We start from the raw sequence: 19,066 nt of genomic DNA, 5'->3' as shown, positions 1-19,066 counted from the left end.
ACATCTGTCCCATTTTAGCTGAAATACTACTTTAGCTCTTTAACAAAGTTTCCATGTCTATTTTGTACTCACCCTAATTTCTTTTCTTTTTTTTTTTAAATTAATTTTATAATTATAACATTTTTTGACAGTGCATATGTATAGGTAATTTTTTACAAAATTATACCTTGTACTCCTTTCTTTTCCGAATTTTTCCCCTCCTTGCCTCCACCCCCTCACCTAGATGGCAGGCATTCCCATACATATTAAATATGTTATAGTATATCCCAGGTACAATATATATGTGCAGAACCGAATTTTGTTGTTGCAAAGGAAGAATTGGATTCAGAAGGTAAAAATAACCTGGGGAGAAAAACAAAAAATGCTAACAGTTTACACTCATTTCCCAGTGTTCCTTCTCTGGGTGTAGCTGATTCTGTCCATCATTGACCAATTGGAATTGGATTTGCTCTTCTCTATGTTGAAGATATCCACTTCCATCAGAATACAGCCTCATATAGTATCATTGTTGAAGTGCATAATGATCTCCTAGTTCTGCTCATTTCACTCAGCATCAGTTGATATAAGTCTCTCCAAGCCTCTCTGTATTCCTCCTGTTGGTCATTTCTTACAGAACAATAATATTCCATAACATTCATATACCATAATTTACCCAACCATTCTCCAATTGATAGGCATCTGTTCATTTTCCAGTTTCTAGCCACTACAAAAAGGGCTGCCACAAACATTTTGGCACATACAAGTTCCTTTCCCTTCTTTAGTATTTCCTTGGGATATAAGCCCAGTAGTAGTCTGCTGGATCAAAGGGTATGCACATTTTGATAACTTTTTGGGCATAATTCCAGATTGCTCTCCAGAATGGTTGGATTCTTTCACAACTCTACCAACAATGTATCAGTGTCCCAGTTTTCCCACATCCCCTCCAACATTCATTATTTGTTCTTGTCATCTTAGCCAATCTGACAGGTGTATAGTGGTATCTCAGAGTTGTCTTAATTTGCATTTCTCTGATCAATAGTGATTTGGAACACTCTTTCATATGAGTGGAAGTAGTTTTAATTTCATCATCTGAAAATTGTTCATATCTTTGACCATTCATCAATTGGAGAATGGCTTGATTTCTTATAAATTAAAGTCAATTCTCTGTATATTTTGGAGATGAGGCCTTTATCAGAACCTTTAACTGTAAAAATGTTTTCCCAATTTGTTACTTCCCTTCTAATCTCGTTTGCATTAGTTTTGTTTGTGCAGAAACTTTTTAATTTGGTGTAATCAAAATTTTCTATTTTGTGATCAATAATGGTCTCTAGTTTTCCCTTGGACATAAACTCCTTCCTCCTCCACAAGTCCGAGAGGTAAACCATCCCATGTTCCTCCAATTTATTTATGATTTCGTTCTTTATGCCTAAATCTTGGACCCATTTTGATCTTATCTTAGTATGTGGTGTTAAATGTGGGTCCATGCCTAGTTTCTACCATTTTAATTTCCAGTTTTCCCAGCAGTTTTTGTCAAATAATGAATTCTTATCCCAAAATTTGGGATCTTTGGGTTTGTCAAACACTAGATTGCTATTTTTATTCACTATCTTGCCCTGTGAACCTAACCTATGCCACTGATCAACTAGTCTATTTCTTAGCCAATACCAAATAGTTTTGGTGACTGCTGCTTTATAATATAGTTCTAGATCAGATACAGCTAAGCCACCTTCATTTGATGTTTTTTTCATTACTTCCCTTGAAATTCTCGACCTTTTGTTCTTCCATATGAATTGTTATTTTTTCTAGGTCATTAAGATAGTTTCTTGGGTATAGTTTCATTGGTATAGTACTAAATAAATAGATTAGTTTAGGGAGTATTGTCATCTTGATTATATTCGCTCAGTCTATCCAAGAGCACTTAATGTCTTTCCAATTATTTAAATCCGACTTTGTTTTTGTGGTGTTTTGTATTTGCTCATATAATTCCTGACTTTCCTTTGGTAGATATATTCCCAAATATTTTATACTATCGACCGTTATTTTGAATGGAATTTCTCTTTGTATCTCTTGCTGTTGGATTGTGTTGGTAATGTATAAAAATGCTGAGGATGTATGTGGATTTATTTTGTATCCTGCAACTTTGCTAAAGTTCTGAATTATTTCTAATAGCTTTTTAGCAGAGTCTTTGGGGTTCTCTAAGTATACCATCATATCATCTGCAAAGAGTGCTCAACTAATTTCTGGGTCAAGGAGACTTTTCCACTGAAATCAGGATCATGTCTGCCCCAGGTTGGGCACCAAAATGTAATACTCTCTTGTTGGAGTTTCCTTGGGGTCTCTGAAGTCAGCCTTAGTTTCAATTCAGTAATCACCCCAAATGCAGCCAGGTATTAAAGTCCAAATCTTTTATTGTCTCCTTCAAAGTCTTGTCTCCTTTACTTGGAGCTCAGCTAGTTTTTTTGGAGGCATATCTCTCTCCTTGGTCTCAAGAGCTTCTGCACCCGCCTGTCTTCTCTGGCAATCTCCTTGATTGAATCATGGTTGAGGCTTCTAGCTTATATATGCTCTCTTAAAGGTGTGAATCTTTTAGAATTATAGTAAGTACTAAGTACATTAATGAACTAGAGAACTGTTAAGCACCATGCTAAACAACCCTGTCTCTATCAATTCCACTGACTTAGCACCTTGTTTCAAATTCTGACCCATAACACCCCCATGCCAGGGAGATTAAAATATAACATCTTAGAGAAGGAGTGTTGATGCAGGACTCCTAAGAATGGTGGAAATATGGAGTCTGTTTATTCCTAGTTCTTTCCCCTTTTTATACCTTCATATCTTTATGTAACCAAAACGATATTGGGAATGCATTAAGTATATACTGCACAACAACTTGCGATTATTGTATATAAATTGTCATCACTCTTTGCCACCTGGTATCACTCTGCTTTAATCACAACACAGGTTGTCACTGCCCCCCTGACTTCTCAGGAAGGCGGAGAGCCCTTAGGGGAGATGGGGAACTGAAGCAGACATTGTTAGCAGTTCCCTCTGAGTTCCTCACCCAGAGTTCCCCCAGTATCTGTGGTCTTCTACACTTAGTTTTCTTCTTCTCCATCATAATTTCCACAAAGGAGTCCTCCTTTCCCTTTAGTTTCTTATTTCTATCCCTGTGAGAAATAGAATTTTCACTTCTTGATTTGTCTGCCTTGTGCCTTATAGCATTCAGGGTATTGTCTCAAGAAAATGACAATATTACTGTCCTTTTTCCGCTTTGAGAAGAATAGTGTTCATATCAAAGGAGGTGATACTCCCAAGGTAAGTATTTGTTAGGAACAAATCTAATGTGCCCTAATCATCTCTGGGTACTGTTTCTTAAAGAGATTATTGGCCATTTGGACCACATTCAGAATAAGGTGATTAAGATGTTCAAGGGCCTAAGCTTGCCATATGATGAAAGGAGATTTCTTTTTTTTTTTTTAATAGCTTTTTATTTACAAGATATACACATGGGTAATTTTTCAGCATTGACAGTTGCAAAACATTTTGTTTCAATTTTTCTCCTCCTTCCCACCCTTCCCCCAGATGGCAGGTAGACTAATACATATTAAATATATTAAAGTATATGTTAAATACAATATATGTATACATGTCCATGCAGTTATTTTGCAGCACAGAAAGAATTGGACTTTGAAATAGTGAACAATTAACCTGTGAAGGAAATCAAAAATGCAGGTGGACAAAAATGGATTGGGAATCCTATGTAGTGGTTCACACTCATTTCGTGAGTTCTTTCGCTGGGTATAGCTGGTTCAATTCATTACTGTTCTATTGGAGCTGATTTGTTTCATTTCATTGTTGAGGAGGGCCAAGTCCGTCAGAATTGATCATCATATAGTGGCGTTGTTGAAGTATATATAATGATCAACTCACTCAACATCAGTTAGTTCATGTAAGTCTCTCCAGGACTTTCTGAAATCATCCTGCTGGTCAGAATGAAGATTCCTAAGTAATATTTCTAAGTAAAAAACAAAATAGCTTAGCCACAGCCTACAAAATAAGTACAAGTTTGGCTTATACTTTTTCCACTGGAAAAGTCAATAATCATTATATAAATGCAAATTAAAGTAACTTTCAGCTTCAACCCTTTACTATCAGATTGGCAAATTTAATACAAAGTAAAAATAACAAATGTTGGAATCAGTCTAAGGAAAATGAGCACATTAATACATTTTTGATGGGGCTATTAATTGGTGCATCATTCTAGAAATCAATTCAATACTATGTTTAGGAAGTTATTAAACTGTGCGTGTTTGCTATGTCCTATTACTAGGTATATAACCTGATTTTTTTTTTTTTGCTTCAGCAATTAGGGTTAAGTGACTTGCCCAGGGTCACAGCTAGTAAGTGTTAAATGTCTGAGGCCATATTTGAACTCAGGTCCTCTTGTCTTCAGGGCTGGTGCTCTATTCACTGTACCACCTAGCTGCCCTTATTTTCTTTTCTTTTCTTTTTTTTTTTTTTTAAAGAAGAAAAGGCCCTATATGCATGAAAATATTTCTTGCCATTCTTTTTGTAGTGACAAAAGATAAAAAATTCCATATCATGTGTCCCACCCCAAATCTAGAAATATGTCTGACAGAAGAATTATCTTGATAGGATAAATTAAATTTATTCTACTGATAGTAATCATCATACTAACCTATCCTTTAGGTAAAGGGAGTGACCATTATTTGTGAAATTACTGAAGAAATTATTAAATGTGAAGTTAATAGAGTATTATTGTGTTATAAGAAATGATAAAGATGCTGTCAGAAGAAACTGGGAAGGCATGTATAAACCAATGCGCATAGTAAGGCTACAAGAATTACAGCAGTGTTATAATAATGAAAAATTTTGAAAGATTTAAGAATGCTGATAAGTATAATGATCAGCTACTGTTCTGGAGGACAGATGATGAAAAATGGTACCTATCTCCTGAAAGAGAAAAATGTTAAATGAGATGCTCATTTTGGGATACAGTCAATATAAGTATTGATTTTGCTTGCATATTTGTTAGAAAGCTTTATTTTTATTTACTTTTTCTCCTTGGAAGAAGGAGAAAGGAGAAAAAATGCTTTTTAGTTTAATTTTTTTTTGAATCATAGATTTTTATTAAGTAGAAGTGAGAAAGATGGGTTATAGAAGTATTTGACTAAAAATTATAATTGGATTTCTTTTTTGTATATTCCATTGCTTGGGTATTTTTTTTTATTAATAGTTTTTATTGACCAGATATATGCATGGGTAATTTTACAACATTGACAATTGCCAAATCTTTTGTTCTAATTTTTCCCCTCTTCCCCCTCCCCAGATGGCAGGTTCACCAATACATGTTAAATATGTTGAAGTATAAATTAAATACAATATATGTATACACATCCAAACAGTTGTTTTGCTGTACAAAAAGAATCAGACTTTGAAATAGTGTACAATTAGCCTGTGAAGAAAATCCAAAATGCAGGCGGACAAAAATAGAGGGATTGGGAATTCTATGTAGTGGTTCATAGTCATCTCCCAGAAGAGTTCTTTTGCTGAGCGTAGCTGGTTTAGTTTATTACTGCTCTATTGGATTAGTTTAATTTTTTAAAAAATGAATCCCAAACTAGGTTTTGCTGCCTTCTTTTTGTCATTCAGTCAACTAGCACAAATTGCTTTCAGACATTGTGCATGATAATGGGAATACTGGGACTGAGAACTTTCTATTTTCATTAATTATCATTTTCCTTACGTCTGTCTGACTTTTCTGAACTGACTTATTGTTTCATCAGCATTTGTAGCTCCCTGATTTTATTGAAGTTTTTTAAAAAAGCTTTTCAAATATATAAACTTGAGTTGTACTGAATTTTCCATCCTTTGATTCCTCACATTGTTCCTGTCATTGTGTCTTCACAAAAGCACAAAACCTCAAAGCTTGGACTTGAATGGTGGTCAGACTCACAGAACTCAGTTTGCTACTGAATCTACAACTTTAAAAGCATTAATCACTAAATTATGAAGATTGTTGCCTATTACAACACATATAATGTAGTGTAGAGTACAGCTTTTACTGACCATTTTAATAGACTGAATATATATTGTGACTATAAAATATTGAGGCTGAATTTTAAATAAATATGCTAGAATCTATGCATCCAAAGCAGTTATCATTTTGGTATGGTGCAATCGTCTACAATATTTTTTGAAATCCTCTTTTGAAATTGCCTGAAAAGCCAGTTTACTACCCACAAAGAGAATGTCAGACATTTCATTATAGGATACGTCTTCTTGGACCATTATCCCATGTACTTTCTCATTTATTCCTTCTCCCTGTTGCTTTGAGACAAACAGCACAAGAACTCCCAGAGTGAGCTGTTTTTGCTACCCAAAAATATAGAAATGTGGGGAGGAGGGATTGGAAGTTAGGGGAGTTTGAGATGCAAAAGGATCTCATCCTAGCCTGAAGCTGGAAACTTCTAAAAAGCTTTACTTTCAGACAGATGGATTGAAGATTATTTGTGTACTGCCAGTCTGCCAACAATAAAATCGAGTCAGTTGGCCAAGTGCAGCAAATTGCTGTAAGTCAAATAAATGTAAGTTGAAGACTATCTGTACTTTTAAATATTTAATATTTCTTCAAGTTTTAAACTTTTCTTTCATAATTTTGACTCTTTCCACTAATTTTTCTCCTCCAAATCATCCCCTTGGGCAATTTCTTTGAGGACTGGTTGTTCCAATCGTTTATTTAATTTCATTGTCCTAGTGATTTCACTGCAAGATATCTCTCTTCTGTGACTCCTTTTTCATGAATGAAATTTTTAAAATTGATTTTTAAAGTATTATTAAATCCTTATTATATGTAAAATGCTAGAAACAGAAAAGTGAGAAAGTCCCTGTTCTAGAGAAGATTATATAATAAAGAAAAATAACATGTCTGGGGACTAGGAAGGAGCTTTGGGGTTTGGGAAGTCACACTGATAATGAGCAGATTGATAGGGGGGTTAATTGGCACACCTTTTCCCTTAGTTTATGGTATTACTGGTTTAGTTGAAATTCCAAATCTGTTAAGTGTTAGGAAGAAGGAGTAGTAGGGTGGTAACAGGGAAAGCGGCAAGTTCCATTGATCCAAAATTTGAAAGGAAAAAGAAAGATAAGAAAATATTGGCACAGTGTGGGGCCCCCCAGAAAGTATTTATAGTGAGTGGAGCACCATAGGGATTCTTTTGTTATAGGTTGGGGTGTACAAGTGTTCAGGGAAGAGGAGTCTCTGGTGTGAGGGTGGGGAGCTCTTTTCAAGACTGTTATCTACTTTTGATGTCTACTTGATTCACCCACTTCTCATCTGGAGCTAGAGGCACTACTTGTGTCCCAGCAGTCACACCCTGGTAAATTGTTGAAACAGTCAAACTGGGCAGAGAGTCACTGTAGGTCTCACACCCCATCCGTGAGTTAGGAGATTATTTACTTCAAGCAGGTGGAGACTAAGTGTGATAGAAGAGAGGGATGAGAACGATTTGTTCCAGTGTTGTGTGAGATGACTGAAGGAAGTAGTATGGAATATTGAGCTTGATTAGATAGAGAGATTCTGAGGTCAAACACTGATCTTAGCCAGCCCAGTCATCTTCACTTTTGTCCAGTCCCTGGAGTCCAGTAACTCTGGAAGAGAAAATGAGGCCAAAGGCACTGTGCAACTATTCCTCCCTTAAGCCCTCTTTATTTGCAACTCAAAAGAATCTTCATGGGGCAGCTAGGTGGCGCAGTGGATAGAGCACCAGCTTTGAATGAATTCAGGAGGACCAGAGTTCAAATCTGGTCTCAGACACTTAACACTCCCTAGCTATATAACCCTGGGCAAGTCACTTAACCCCAGCCTGGGGGGAGGGGGGGAAAGAATCTTTATATTAGTTTTGCTAGTTTTACCTACCTCAAAGACCTGTGGTGATGGACAAGTAATGAAGCAGCTGCTGGGGTACACTGGAAGCTGTAGTCACATCTTGCCCAGGGTTTCAGGTCTTCCATTGGATTGAAGAATTCAGCAACCTCAAGATAATGACAAATGTTAGAAGGAATATGGGAAAACTGGGGCACTAATACATTGTTGATGAAGTGATTCAGCCATTCAGCAATTTGGAACTATGCCCAAAGGGCTATCAAACTGTGAATGCCTTTGACCCAGCAGTTTTTCTACTGGGCTTATATCCCAAAGAGATTTTTTTAAAATGTTAAACATGGTAGAAATATATATTAAATCCAATATCTGCATACATATTTATACAATTATCTTGTTGCATAAGAAAAATCAAATCAAACCAGAAAAAGAAATGAGAAAAAATAAAATATAAGCTAACAACAAAAAGAGCAAAAATACTATGTTGTGATTCATACTCAGATCCCACAAGCCTCTCTCTGGGTGTAGATGGTTCTCTTTATCACAAGATCATTGGAATAGGCCTGAATCACCTTACTGTTGAAAGAGCCACATCCATCAGAATTGATCATCGTATCATCTTGCTGTTGCTGTAGGTACAATGATCTCTTGGTTCTACTCATTTCCCTTAACATCAGTTCATGTAAGTCCCTCCAGCCCTCTCTGAAATCATCCTGCTCATTGTTCCTTATAGAACATTAATATTCATCAACATGATTCAGGCATTCCTCAACTGATGGGCATCCATTTAGTTTCTAGGTTCTTGCCTCTACAAAAAGGGCTGCTACAAACATTTTTGCACATGTCCTTTTCTCTCCTTTATGATCTCTTTGGGATACAGGCCCAGTATGGATACTGCTGCACTAAAGGGTATGCACATTTTGATAGCCCTTTTGGCATAGTTCCAAATTGCTCTCCAGAATTGTTGGATCAGTTCACAACTCCACCAACAATGTATTAGTGTCCTAGTTTTCCTATATTCCCTCCAACATTTATCATTGTCTTTTTCTGTCATTTTAGTTAATTTGAATAGTGTATAGTGGTATCTCAGTTATCTTAATTTGCATTCCTTTGATCAGTAGTGATTTAGAGTACTTTTTCATATGACTAGAAATGGTTTTAATTTCTTCATCTGAAAATTTTCTGTTCATATCCTTTGACCATTTATCATTTGGAATTCAGTTTGTATTCGTGTAAATTTGAGTAAATTATATATATATTAGAAATGAGGCCTTTTTCAGAACTCTTGGATATAAAATATTTTTTCTGTTTATTGCTTCCCGTCTAATCTTGTCTACATTGATTTTGTTTGTACAAAAACTTGTTAATTTGATGTAATCAAAATTATACAATTTGCATTTCATCCTTCTCTACACATCTGAGAAATAAATTATTCCTTTGTTCTTCTGATTTACTTAATAGTGTCATTCTTTATGTTTAAATCATGAAATCATTTCCATTTTATCTTGGTATAGGGTGTTAGGTGTTGGTCAGTGCCTATTTTCTGCCATATTGTTTTCCAATTTTCCTAGCAATTTTTGTCAAATAGTGAGGTTTTATCCCAAAAGCTGGGGTTTGGGGGTTTGTCAAACACTAGATTACTATAGTCATTGACTGTTGTGTCTTGTGAACCTAATCTGTTCCTTTGATTAACTAAATTTCTTAATTAGTACCAAATGGTTTTGATTACCCCTGCTTTATAACACAGTTTTAGATCTAGTATTGGCTAAGCCACTTTCATTTGCATTTTTTTTTTTCATTAGTTCCATTGAAATTATTGACCTTTTGTTCTTTCAGATGAACTTTGTTATTATTTTTTCTAGCTCTGTAATTTCTTAGCAGTTTAATTTTTTTTATGCACTAAATAAGTAGATTAATTTATATAGAATTGTCATTTTTATTACATTAGCTTGGCCTGAGGTAGGCTATTTTCAAGTTATTTTCAACAGATTGTCAACAATCAAGGCAGAAGCCATTGGCAGTTTACCTCAAGTAAATTAATTAGTCTCTCTCTAGCTGAACTTCCAGGTGAAGAAGAGGTTTTGAATGTCATTAGGCCCTCTTATGTGGCAAAGTGCCCAATGCTGATTCTATTCCAGCTGAGCTTTGCAAGGCAGGATGTTCACTGCTCGTACAAAAGGTGACTAAAGTATTCCAGGTTATATGGCAAGAAGAGATTGTCTTTTGAGAATTCATAAGAATGCTACCATTGTCCATCTGCATAAAGGAAAAGGGAAAAGGGACAATCTAAGGGTGGCTCTAGGGAGCTCTCTCTCTTAATCATTGCTGGCAAGATTCTTGCCAGACTTCTTGTCTCACCTGAAAAGTGGTCGTCTTCCTGAGATCCAGGATGGCTTCAGAAAGGCCTGAGAAATGTTTGATACATTGTTTGCTGTCCAACAACTCCAGGATACCTACCAGGAGCAGAATAGAAGTCAGTACACAACATTTGTTGGTCTGACCAAGGCCTTTGATACTGTCAATCATGAGACCTTGTGGAAGATCATGGCAAAATATGGATGCCTGGAGTTGCCATCTGTATTGTACAACAGTGCCACGTTGGCATGATTGCCAATTCCACTACAGCATGCTTGCACAACTTCTGCATAATGAACAGTGCTATTGTACTTTCTTGATCATCAGTATAGTGAAACAGAGTGGTGTGCTTGCTCCTATGTTTTTTACCATATTTTCTGCAATGCTTTCAGGTGCTTTCATTAAGGTTAAAAATGGCATTTTCATCATATGATATGATCTTTCTATTCTTTAATTTAACATTATTAATTCCTTTTATTGGCCTGCAATCTTTTTTATGATTTACTGTTATGAAGTTTAAGAATTATTTTGTCTCAAAAAAAAAGAATTATTTTTTCTCAAAAAGAATTGGGTATTTGAAATAGTTAAATTATCTTTTGCCATTTTTAAAAAAATACTGCAGAGTTATCCAAACTTTCAGATTTTACTATTGGAAAAATAAATTTTAACAAAAAACAAATTTTGAACCAATTTTTTAAAAATTCATACTTAATCTAGATTTCTATATTATATGTTATTAATTATGTATATTTCCTTAACTCAGGCCTGGAAGGAAGAATGTACTATATGCTACCTAGGTAAGAGGATAAAGCTTATTAGGAAAGGTTCCCTCATTTTTTAATGCTCACTTTCATCTCTGAAATTAATTTTTTATGTATTTTAATTTTACCTCTGTACATATTTATTTCTAATGTAATGTAAACTCGTAGAGGTTAGGGATAATTTGTCTTTTTTCCCACTCTTATGCTTAACACAGTACCAAGCACATAGGAATTATTTTTGTTTAATTGAATTGAATCACTGTGAGATGATATTTGAGGTTTGCTTTGAAGGAAGCTTGGAATTCTAAGGTTCTCAGTCTTGGAGAAAAGGAATGCATCCCAGGCACAGAAGACAGCATAGAATTTGGAGGAAGATGGTCAGTGTACAGAGAGTGATATTTAATGAGATTTTAAAAATAGAAGGGACCCAAGTAACTTTAAAGGCTAAGTTGAAAACTTTTCTTTTTACTCTAGAGACAATGGGAGCCCATCGAAGGTTTTTGAGACTTCTTAATAGAAATAGTAAATTTTAGAGGATAGAAACTCTGGGGAATATATAATGTAATCAATCCATTTCAGTGATGTCGATTTTGAGTTACCTTGGAAATATTGAATGAGGTCCATTCTGTGCCACTTTGAATGTGGGCTATTTCTCTGAGTTCTAGGAATTTAAAAAATAAGAATCTTGATCAGTTTTTATTTTCCATTTCAGTTCTGACATTTGGCAGCAAAGACGTTCCAAATGAGTGATTCTATTATAAATAAACATCTATACTGTGGAGAAATAAGAAAACCTATACATGAGACATAAATATCTACATGAGATTTATTAAAGCACATTCTTTGCAGCCAGTTTGAGGAGATGCTTCTGTTATGCAAATCCATATTCAAATTGAAGGGTTTGGAGAGAGATGTATGGTCGCTCTTCCAGAATGAGACATTTATTGGTAGCTATTCTTCTAAAATATATCTAAAGATATATTTCCAGTTTTTTTCCTTTAATAGAGGAAAATAATCTCATCTCTGATATGTGTCATTCCTTTACTACATTCCAATGATTCTGTTGCTTTTAGAAACAAATATAAACTATTCATTTTGGCTTTTAAAACCTGGCACAATCACACTTTAGTCTAGCTTCACAGCCTTATTATGCTTACACTTTTACTAGCCCTCTATAAACCAACCGACCTAGCATCTTTGCTCTTCTTCATATATGACAATCCAGCTTTTTGCCTTTCTAACTTTGAACCACATTTTGTAGTACAATAAGAGGTATCATGCAAAGTTACATTAGTCTAGGAGCATGAAACCTGGGTTCTTGGCTTAGTTTTGCCACTAGTTGATTCTATAACATTGAGCAAATTATACAATTTACCTGGCCTCAGTTTCCTAGTTTTTAAAATAGAGAGATAGACAAGAGTTGCTGAGATCCTTTTCATTTTTAACATTTTGTTTTTATGCGATTAATCTTTGCTATTAATTATCCTTAAATACCCTTTGTTATAAGATAGGTAGAAAGGTAGCATAGGAAAAATATTTGTTCATTTTTTAATTCTGTCAAATACATTCTTGTCAGATTCTATTCCTTATTTTCATTTTAATTGGTTAATGTGCATTTATTAAGCAGTTACTATATGATAGTCTGTCTAGTCTTATAGAAATGGTCACTGAAATTGACTGACATATCATATAATTAAGTATCTCTGTTTTATGTTCTACATTAATTTTATAAATATCCTTTTTTCATATTTTGAAGATTTATGCTCCATAGCTAATTCTTCTGTCTCGTAGTATTTCAGTGTTTTTATTAGGATGTACATGTGATAGCAAGTCCATTTAGATAGCTCTCCTTTAGACATGTTAGGAATAGTCATTAATTTTACTGTTGAATTCAAAAAGTATTTATTGAACAATAGACAGCATATCATAGGGTTCTTGGAGATAGGTTCTTTGAACCTTTTTTTTTAAGCTCTTCTCTAGATTACTGGTAACCATTCACATGTAAATCACCTACCTCTGTCACTATCTCTGACACCTATTAACCTTGTGAGACTTCTTTTCAAATACTGTGTCTCTCACTTTCTACCTGTTCAATCTTAGGCAAGTTCCTTAATTTCTGAGCCTGTTTTTTCATTTTTAAAAAAGGCCTATAATCACCTATAAGATATCGAGTTAATATGAGAAACAAATGAAATAGTGCTTATGTGCTTTTTAAAAAAAAATTAAACCACTACATAAATGTCACAGCATTATTAAATAGTATACTCACTCAAATTTAAAACATAATTCATTGCCTACATACTACTGTTATACTTCTAGCTAATGTGAATTTTTATTCACGAAAACCATATTTGAAAAAATACTTAGATAACAATGATAATCTTTATAGAGGAAATTGTACTTTTTTGGGGTCAAAAATTTGTACAGGTTTCCAAACTTAAGAAGTGATTAAAAGCAATCTTTAATAGCTCATGTGCCCTTTATATTTTGTAAAATATTTTACATATATATTGTTTTGATCCTCACAATAACCTTGTGAAGTAGTTGCTATTGTAATCCTATTTTATAGATGAGAAAACTGAGTAACTTGATCAGGAGTACACAATAGTAAATAAGACATAATTTGATCTCATCTCTTCTGAGCTGTCTTGAAGTTGTTTGTTTACCAAATAAATTATTTTTATTTAATTCCGTTCATAAGAAGCATTATGGCTATAGAATTTTACAATTCTGTTATATAAAAATAACAATATTTTCTAATATCATGATTATAATTTAAACTAAATAAATGTCTATTTGAAAAGATACTGTTTTCTTTTTAAAATACTTTGAACAGCCTAATATGATTTCAAGTGAATAATTATCTCAAAATTGTGCTGTTTTATCCAATTTTTTTTTGTATTATATATGTGTTTTTTTCCTGTCTCCCTTTTTTTTTAAGTGATTTTGTACTTTTTTTTTTTTCTTCAGATGGGTCTAGGAAAAACAATTCAAGCAATTGCCATAGCTTATTTTTACAAACACGAATGGCCTCTTTTAATAGTTGTTCCTTCATCTCTGAGATACCCTTGGACAGAGGAGATTGAAAAGTGGATTCCAGAACTAGGACCACATGAGATCATTATTATTCAGAATAAAATTGATGTTGGGTAAGAATACTTTAAATATTTTTCAATGTGTAGAAGATATATAGTTTTTTAAAAGTTTATATTTATATATATATATATATATATATATATATATATATATATATAGCATTCCTTGTTGTCTGGGGAGAAGAATAGGGAGAAGGGAGGAAGAAAAATTTGGAACATAAGGTTTTACAAGAGTGAATGTTAAAAACTATTTTTACATATATTTTGAAAATAAAAAGCTATTCAATCTAGTGTTTGACAAACCCAAAGATCCCAACTTTTGGGATAAGAATTCATTATTTGACAAAAACTGCTGGGCAAACTGGAAATTAGTATGGCAGAAACTAGGCATGGACCCACATTTAACACCACATACTAAGATAAGATCAAAATGGGTCCATTATTTAGGCATAAAGAACGAGATCATAATCTCTCAGACTTGTGGAGGAGGAAGGAATTTGTGACCAAAGGAGATCATTATTGATCACAAAATAGAAAATTTTGATTACATCAAATTAAAAAGCTTTTGTACAAACAAAACTAATGCAAACAAGATTAGAAGGGAAGTAACAAATTGGGAAAACATTTTTACAGTTAAAGGTTCTGATAAAGGCCTCATCTCCAAAATATACAGAGAATTGACTCTAATTTATAAGAAATCAAGCCATTCTCCAATTGATAAATGGTCAAAGGATATGTGAACAGACAATTTTCAGATGATGAAATTGAAACTATTTCCACTCATATGAAAGTGTTCCAAATCACTATTGATCAGAGAAATGCAAATTAAGACAACTCTGAGATACCACTACACACCTGTCAGATTGGCTAAGATGACAGGAACAAATAATGATGAGTGTTGGAGGGGATGTGGGAAAACTGGGACACTGATGCATTGTTGGTGGAGTTGTGAAAGAATCCAACCATTCTGGAAAGCAATCTGGAATTATGCCCAAAAAGTTATCAAACTATGCATACCCTTTGATCCAGCAGTGCTACTACTGGGCTTATATCCCAAAGAAATACTAAAGAAGGGAAAGGGACCTGTATGTGCCAAAATGTTTGTGGCAGCCCTTTTTGTAGTTGCTAGAAACTAGAAAATGAACAGATGCCCATCAATTGGAGAATGGTTGGGTAAATTATGGCATATGAATGTTATGGAATATTATTGTTCTGTAAGAAATGACCAACAGGATGAATACAGAGAGGCTTGGAGAGACTTACATCAACTGATGCTGAGTGAAATGAGCAGAACTAGGAGATAATTATACACTTCAACAATGATACTGTATGAGGATGTATTCTGATGGAAGTGGATATCTTCAACAAAGAGAAGATCTAATTCAGTTCCAATTGATCAATGATGGACAGAATCAGCTACATCCAGAAAAGGAACACTGGGAAATGAGTGTAAACTGTTAGCATTTTTTGTTTTTCTCCCCAGGTTATTTTTACCTTCTGAATCCAATTCTTCCTTTGCAACAACAACAACAACAACAATAAAATTCGGTTCTGCACATATATATTGTACCTAGGATATACTATAATGTATTTAATATGTATGGGAATGCCTGCCATCTAGGGGAGGGGGTGGAGGGAAGGAGGGGAAAAATTCGAAAAAGAAAGGAGTACAAGGGATAATGATGTAAAAAATTACCAATGCATATGTACTGTCAAAAAATGTTATAATTATAAAATTAATTAAAAAAAGAAAAGAAAAGGCTATTATTGTTTTTTTTTTTTTAAATTATAAAATATCTGAGTAACATAAAATTAATTTGATGCTTTTCTATTACGTTTCTAATCAGCTTGGACATTTGTCTTATGTGGTAATATAAGCAAAGAGAAATTAAGTTACTTGTTCTATATGAATGAGAGTTTTATTTAGGAACTTTTGATGAACAGTATAGTTAATTTAATTATTTTGTAATGCTTACAAATATTTCTAGAATTTTGATGGTTATTTTATTTAATTTCATAGCAAAACTTTATAATTTTCTTTTTCATCTTCTTATATTAAGGTTGTGAATAATCTGGCTTAATACCCTTGCAAATGAATACATTTCCAGGGCTTGTATGGAAGTTTACGCCATTCCCATACTTATGTACTTACTTGGAGAATATTTAAAAAGAGATAATAACTAAAGAGGTATAGAAATATAGAAAGCTACTTGAAATTTAACAATGATTATATACATTTCATTATTAAACCAGATTTTTAAAGTTATCTACAAAACAGAAGGAGTATGGGGAAAATTTGAGATTTAAAAACGAATTTAGTACACTGCTGTTTTCTGTATAATTAGTTACTAATTTTTAAAAATTGGTTTTAAGAATTGAAAGAGTATAGAATTCATAAAGATCTAGAGAACTTTGATTATTTCTAACAAATATAAATTATTTTCTTTTTTCTTTTTTTAATTGGGTCAATTTTTTTTTTTTTTTTTTTTAAAGGCTGGGGTTAAGTGACTTGCCCAGGGTCACACAGCTAGGAAGTGTTAAGTGTCTGAGACCAGATTTGAACTTGGGTCCTCCTGACTTCAAGGCTGGTGCTCTATCCACTGCGCCACCTAGCTGCCCCGGGTCAATTTTTTTTAATTTTTTATTTTTTTTTATAATATTATCCCTTGTATTCATTTTTCCAAATTATCCCCTCCCTTCCTCCACTCCCTCCCCTAGATGACAGGCAATCCCATACATTTTATATGTGTTACAGTATAACCTAGATACAATATATGTGTGTAAATCCAATTTTCTTGTTGCATGTTAAGTATTGGATTTCGAAGGTATAAGTAACCTGGGTAGATAGACAGTAGTGCTAACAATTTACATTCACTTCCCAGTGTTCCTTCTCTGGGTGTAGTTGTTTCTGTCCATCATTGATCAACTGGAAGTGAGTTGGATCTTCTTTATGTTGAAGATATCCACTTCCATCAGAATATATCTTCATACAGCATTGAAGTGTACAGCGATCTTCTGGTTCTATTCATTTCACTCAGCATCAGTTGATGTAAGTCTCTCCAAGCCTCTCTGTATTCCTCCTGCTGGTCATTTCTTACAGAGCAATAATATTCCATAACCTTCATATATCATAATTTACCCAACCATTCTCCAATTGATGGGCATCCTTTCAACTTCCAGTTTCTAGCTACAACAAAAAGAGCTGCCACAAACATTTTGGCACCTACAGGTCCCTTTCCCTTCTTTAGTGTTTCTTTGGGATTTAAGCCCAGTAGTAGCATTGCTGGGTCAAAGGGTATGCACAGTTTGATAACTTTTTGGGCATAGTTCCAAATTGCTCTCCAGAATGGCTGGATTCTTTCACAACTCCACCAACAATGTATCAGTGTCCCAGTTTTCCCACATCCCCTCCAACATTCATCATTATTTGTTCCTGTCATCTTAGCTAATCTGACAGGTGTGTAGTGGTATCTCAGAGTTGTCTTAATTTGCATTTCTCTGATCAGTAGTGATTTGGAACATTCTTTCATATGAGTGGAAATAGTTTCAATTTCATCATCTGAGAATTGTCTGTTCATATCCCTTGACCATTAAATATAAATTATTTTCATTGTTAAACACATCTCAATGTCTTTCTTCTTAGTCATATTTTGGTCATATAATGATGTGATTATGCATGATTATGTACTATAATGCTTAAAGAAAAGATAATTTTACTTAATTCACATGTAAAAATTACCTGATTTTATTTCACAAATAAATTATTTTTTTGTTTTGATTGACATGTAAATTACCTTCATCTAGACTTGTCCTCATCATATTTGAAGTCACTATTTAAAATTTCTTCTGTATTTTGTTTCCTAAGTAGAAAGAGACAATCACAAATCCTCTTACTATAGCCAGTCAGAACTCAAAAATTCTGAATACCTTATTGCCATTGACAATATGTTCTACTTTGACTATTAGAAAACAGAGTACTAAATAATATTGTGTATTATTAGTTTTCACTGTTATTCATAAAGAAAAAATGCTAATGTAATATCCATCAGTTAGCCATCATCTATGCAGTTAGTTTTTTTCTGTTTTCTTAATAGAAAAAAAATGAAATAGAAGTGAATTTTTATTGTCATTATTAGCTAATAAGTTCATTTTATGCATATGATTAAATGAATAGATTAAAATATTTCTCGGAAATAATTTTTATATCATAAGAATTTCACTCATTGAATGTCCTTGCTTTTCAGACTATATTAAACTATCAGAACTTCCCATTTTAAACTCTTTTTTCTTAGGCTAAGGATACATAAAATCTTTGTAACCTTTTATTTTTTTAGAAAAAGTCTTATAACTTTTTATTTTATTATCTTTTTTTTTCTCTTCCTTCCAACAATGGTTATATTTTCCATGATAAATTGGTAACTGACTTAAAAAAATAAAAAACTTATTTTCTTACCTAGGAGAATATCGACCAGCAAAGTGACAGTTCTAGGTTACGGTCTGCTAACCACAGATGCAAAGCTTCTAATAGACACTCTATACAAACAGAACTTTAAAGTTGTTATAATAGATGAATCACACTACATGAAGTCCAGAACTGCATCCCGAAGCAAGATTTTGTTGCCAGTAGTACAAAATTCTAGAAGAGCCATTCTTCTTACAGGGACTCCAGCTTTGGGAAGACCTGAAGAGGTATTAAAAGTAGTCTTCTGTGTGTGTGTGGGGGGAATGTATGTTGGTGGGTGTGAAGGGTGGTGGTTCAGGAAAGTTAATTAAATCAATGATCTATTATTTCTATAACATCTGTTTTTAAATTAGATACCTTAGACACCTAGAGAGAATTCCCTATTTCTTTTGCTCAAGAACCTAATACTTATTAAAAAGTATCTTACAGTGAACATTCTTGAACAGGTTTGACATATAGGCCTACACAATTGGTAAAAAAAAAAACAGTTATTATATCTACTTTCCTTAAA

The 19,066-nt window shown here is 33.6% G+C and overlaps 1 protein-coding gene and 1 long non-coding RNA gene across 7 annotated transcripts in view; one reads left to right on the top strand and one right to left on the bottom strand.

Moving 5' to 3' along the window:
- Window positions 1–19,066, top strand: part of ZRANB3 (zinc finger RANBP2-type containing 3) — a 200,804-nt gene that overhangs the window by 76,378 nt on the left and 105,360 nt on the right. For 5 of the 6 annotated variants that reach the window (XM_074301903.1, XM_074301901.1, XM_074301899.1 and 2 more), the window contains 2 exons: window positions 13,969–14,147; window positions 18,551–18,782. The exons of the other annotated variant lie outside the window; for it this stretch is intronic. In XM_074301903.1, coding sequence (XP_074158004.1) covers window positions 13,969–14,147; window positions 18,551–18,782 — 411 coding nt within the window. The remainder of the gene's footprint in view (window positions 1–13,968; window positions 14,148–18,550; window positions 18,783–19,066) is intronic. 6 annotated transcript variants of the gene reach the window in all.
- Window positions 10,056–18,645, bottom strand: LOC141561823 (uncharacterized). Its single transcript, XR_012488168.1, has 5 exons — window positions 18,547–18,645; window positions 17,888–17,953; window positions 11,598–11,659; window positions 10,241–10,335; window positions 10,056–10,138 (listed from the first exon to the last, which is right to left on the bottom strand). It is a non-coding gene; the product is annotated as an uncharacterized LOC141561823 (long non-coding RNA).

The sequence above is a fragment of the Sminthopsis crassicaudata genome, chromosome 3 (assembly GCF_048593235.1).
Source record: "Sminthopsis crassicaudata isolate SCR6 chromosome 3, ASM4859323v1, whole genome shotgun sequence".
Classification (NCBI taxonomy): Eukaryota; Metazoa; Chordata; class Mammalia; order Dasyuromorphia; family Dasyuridae; genus Sminthopsis; species Sminthopsis crassicaudata.
The sequence above is the reverse complement of the archived record's forward strand: the minus strand, read 5'-3'. Positions and strand labels throughout refer to the sequence as shown.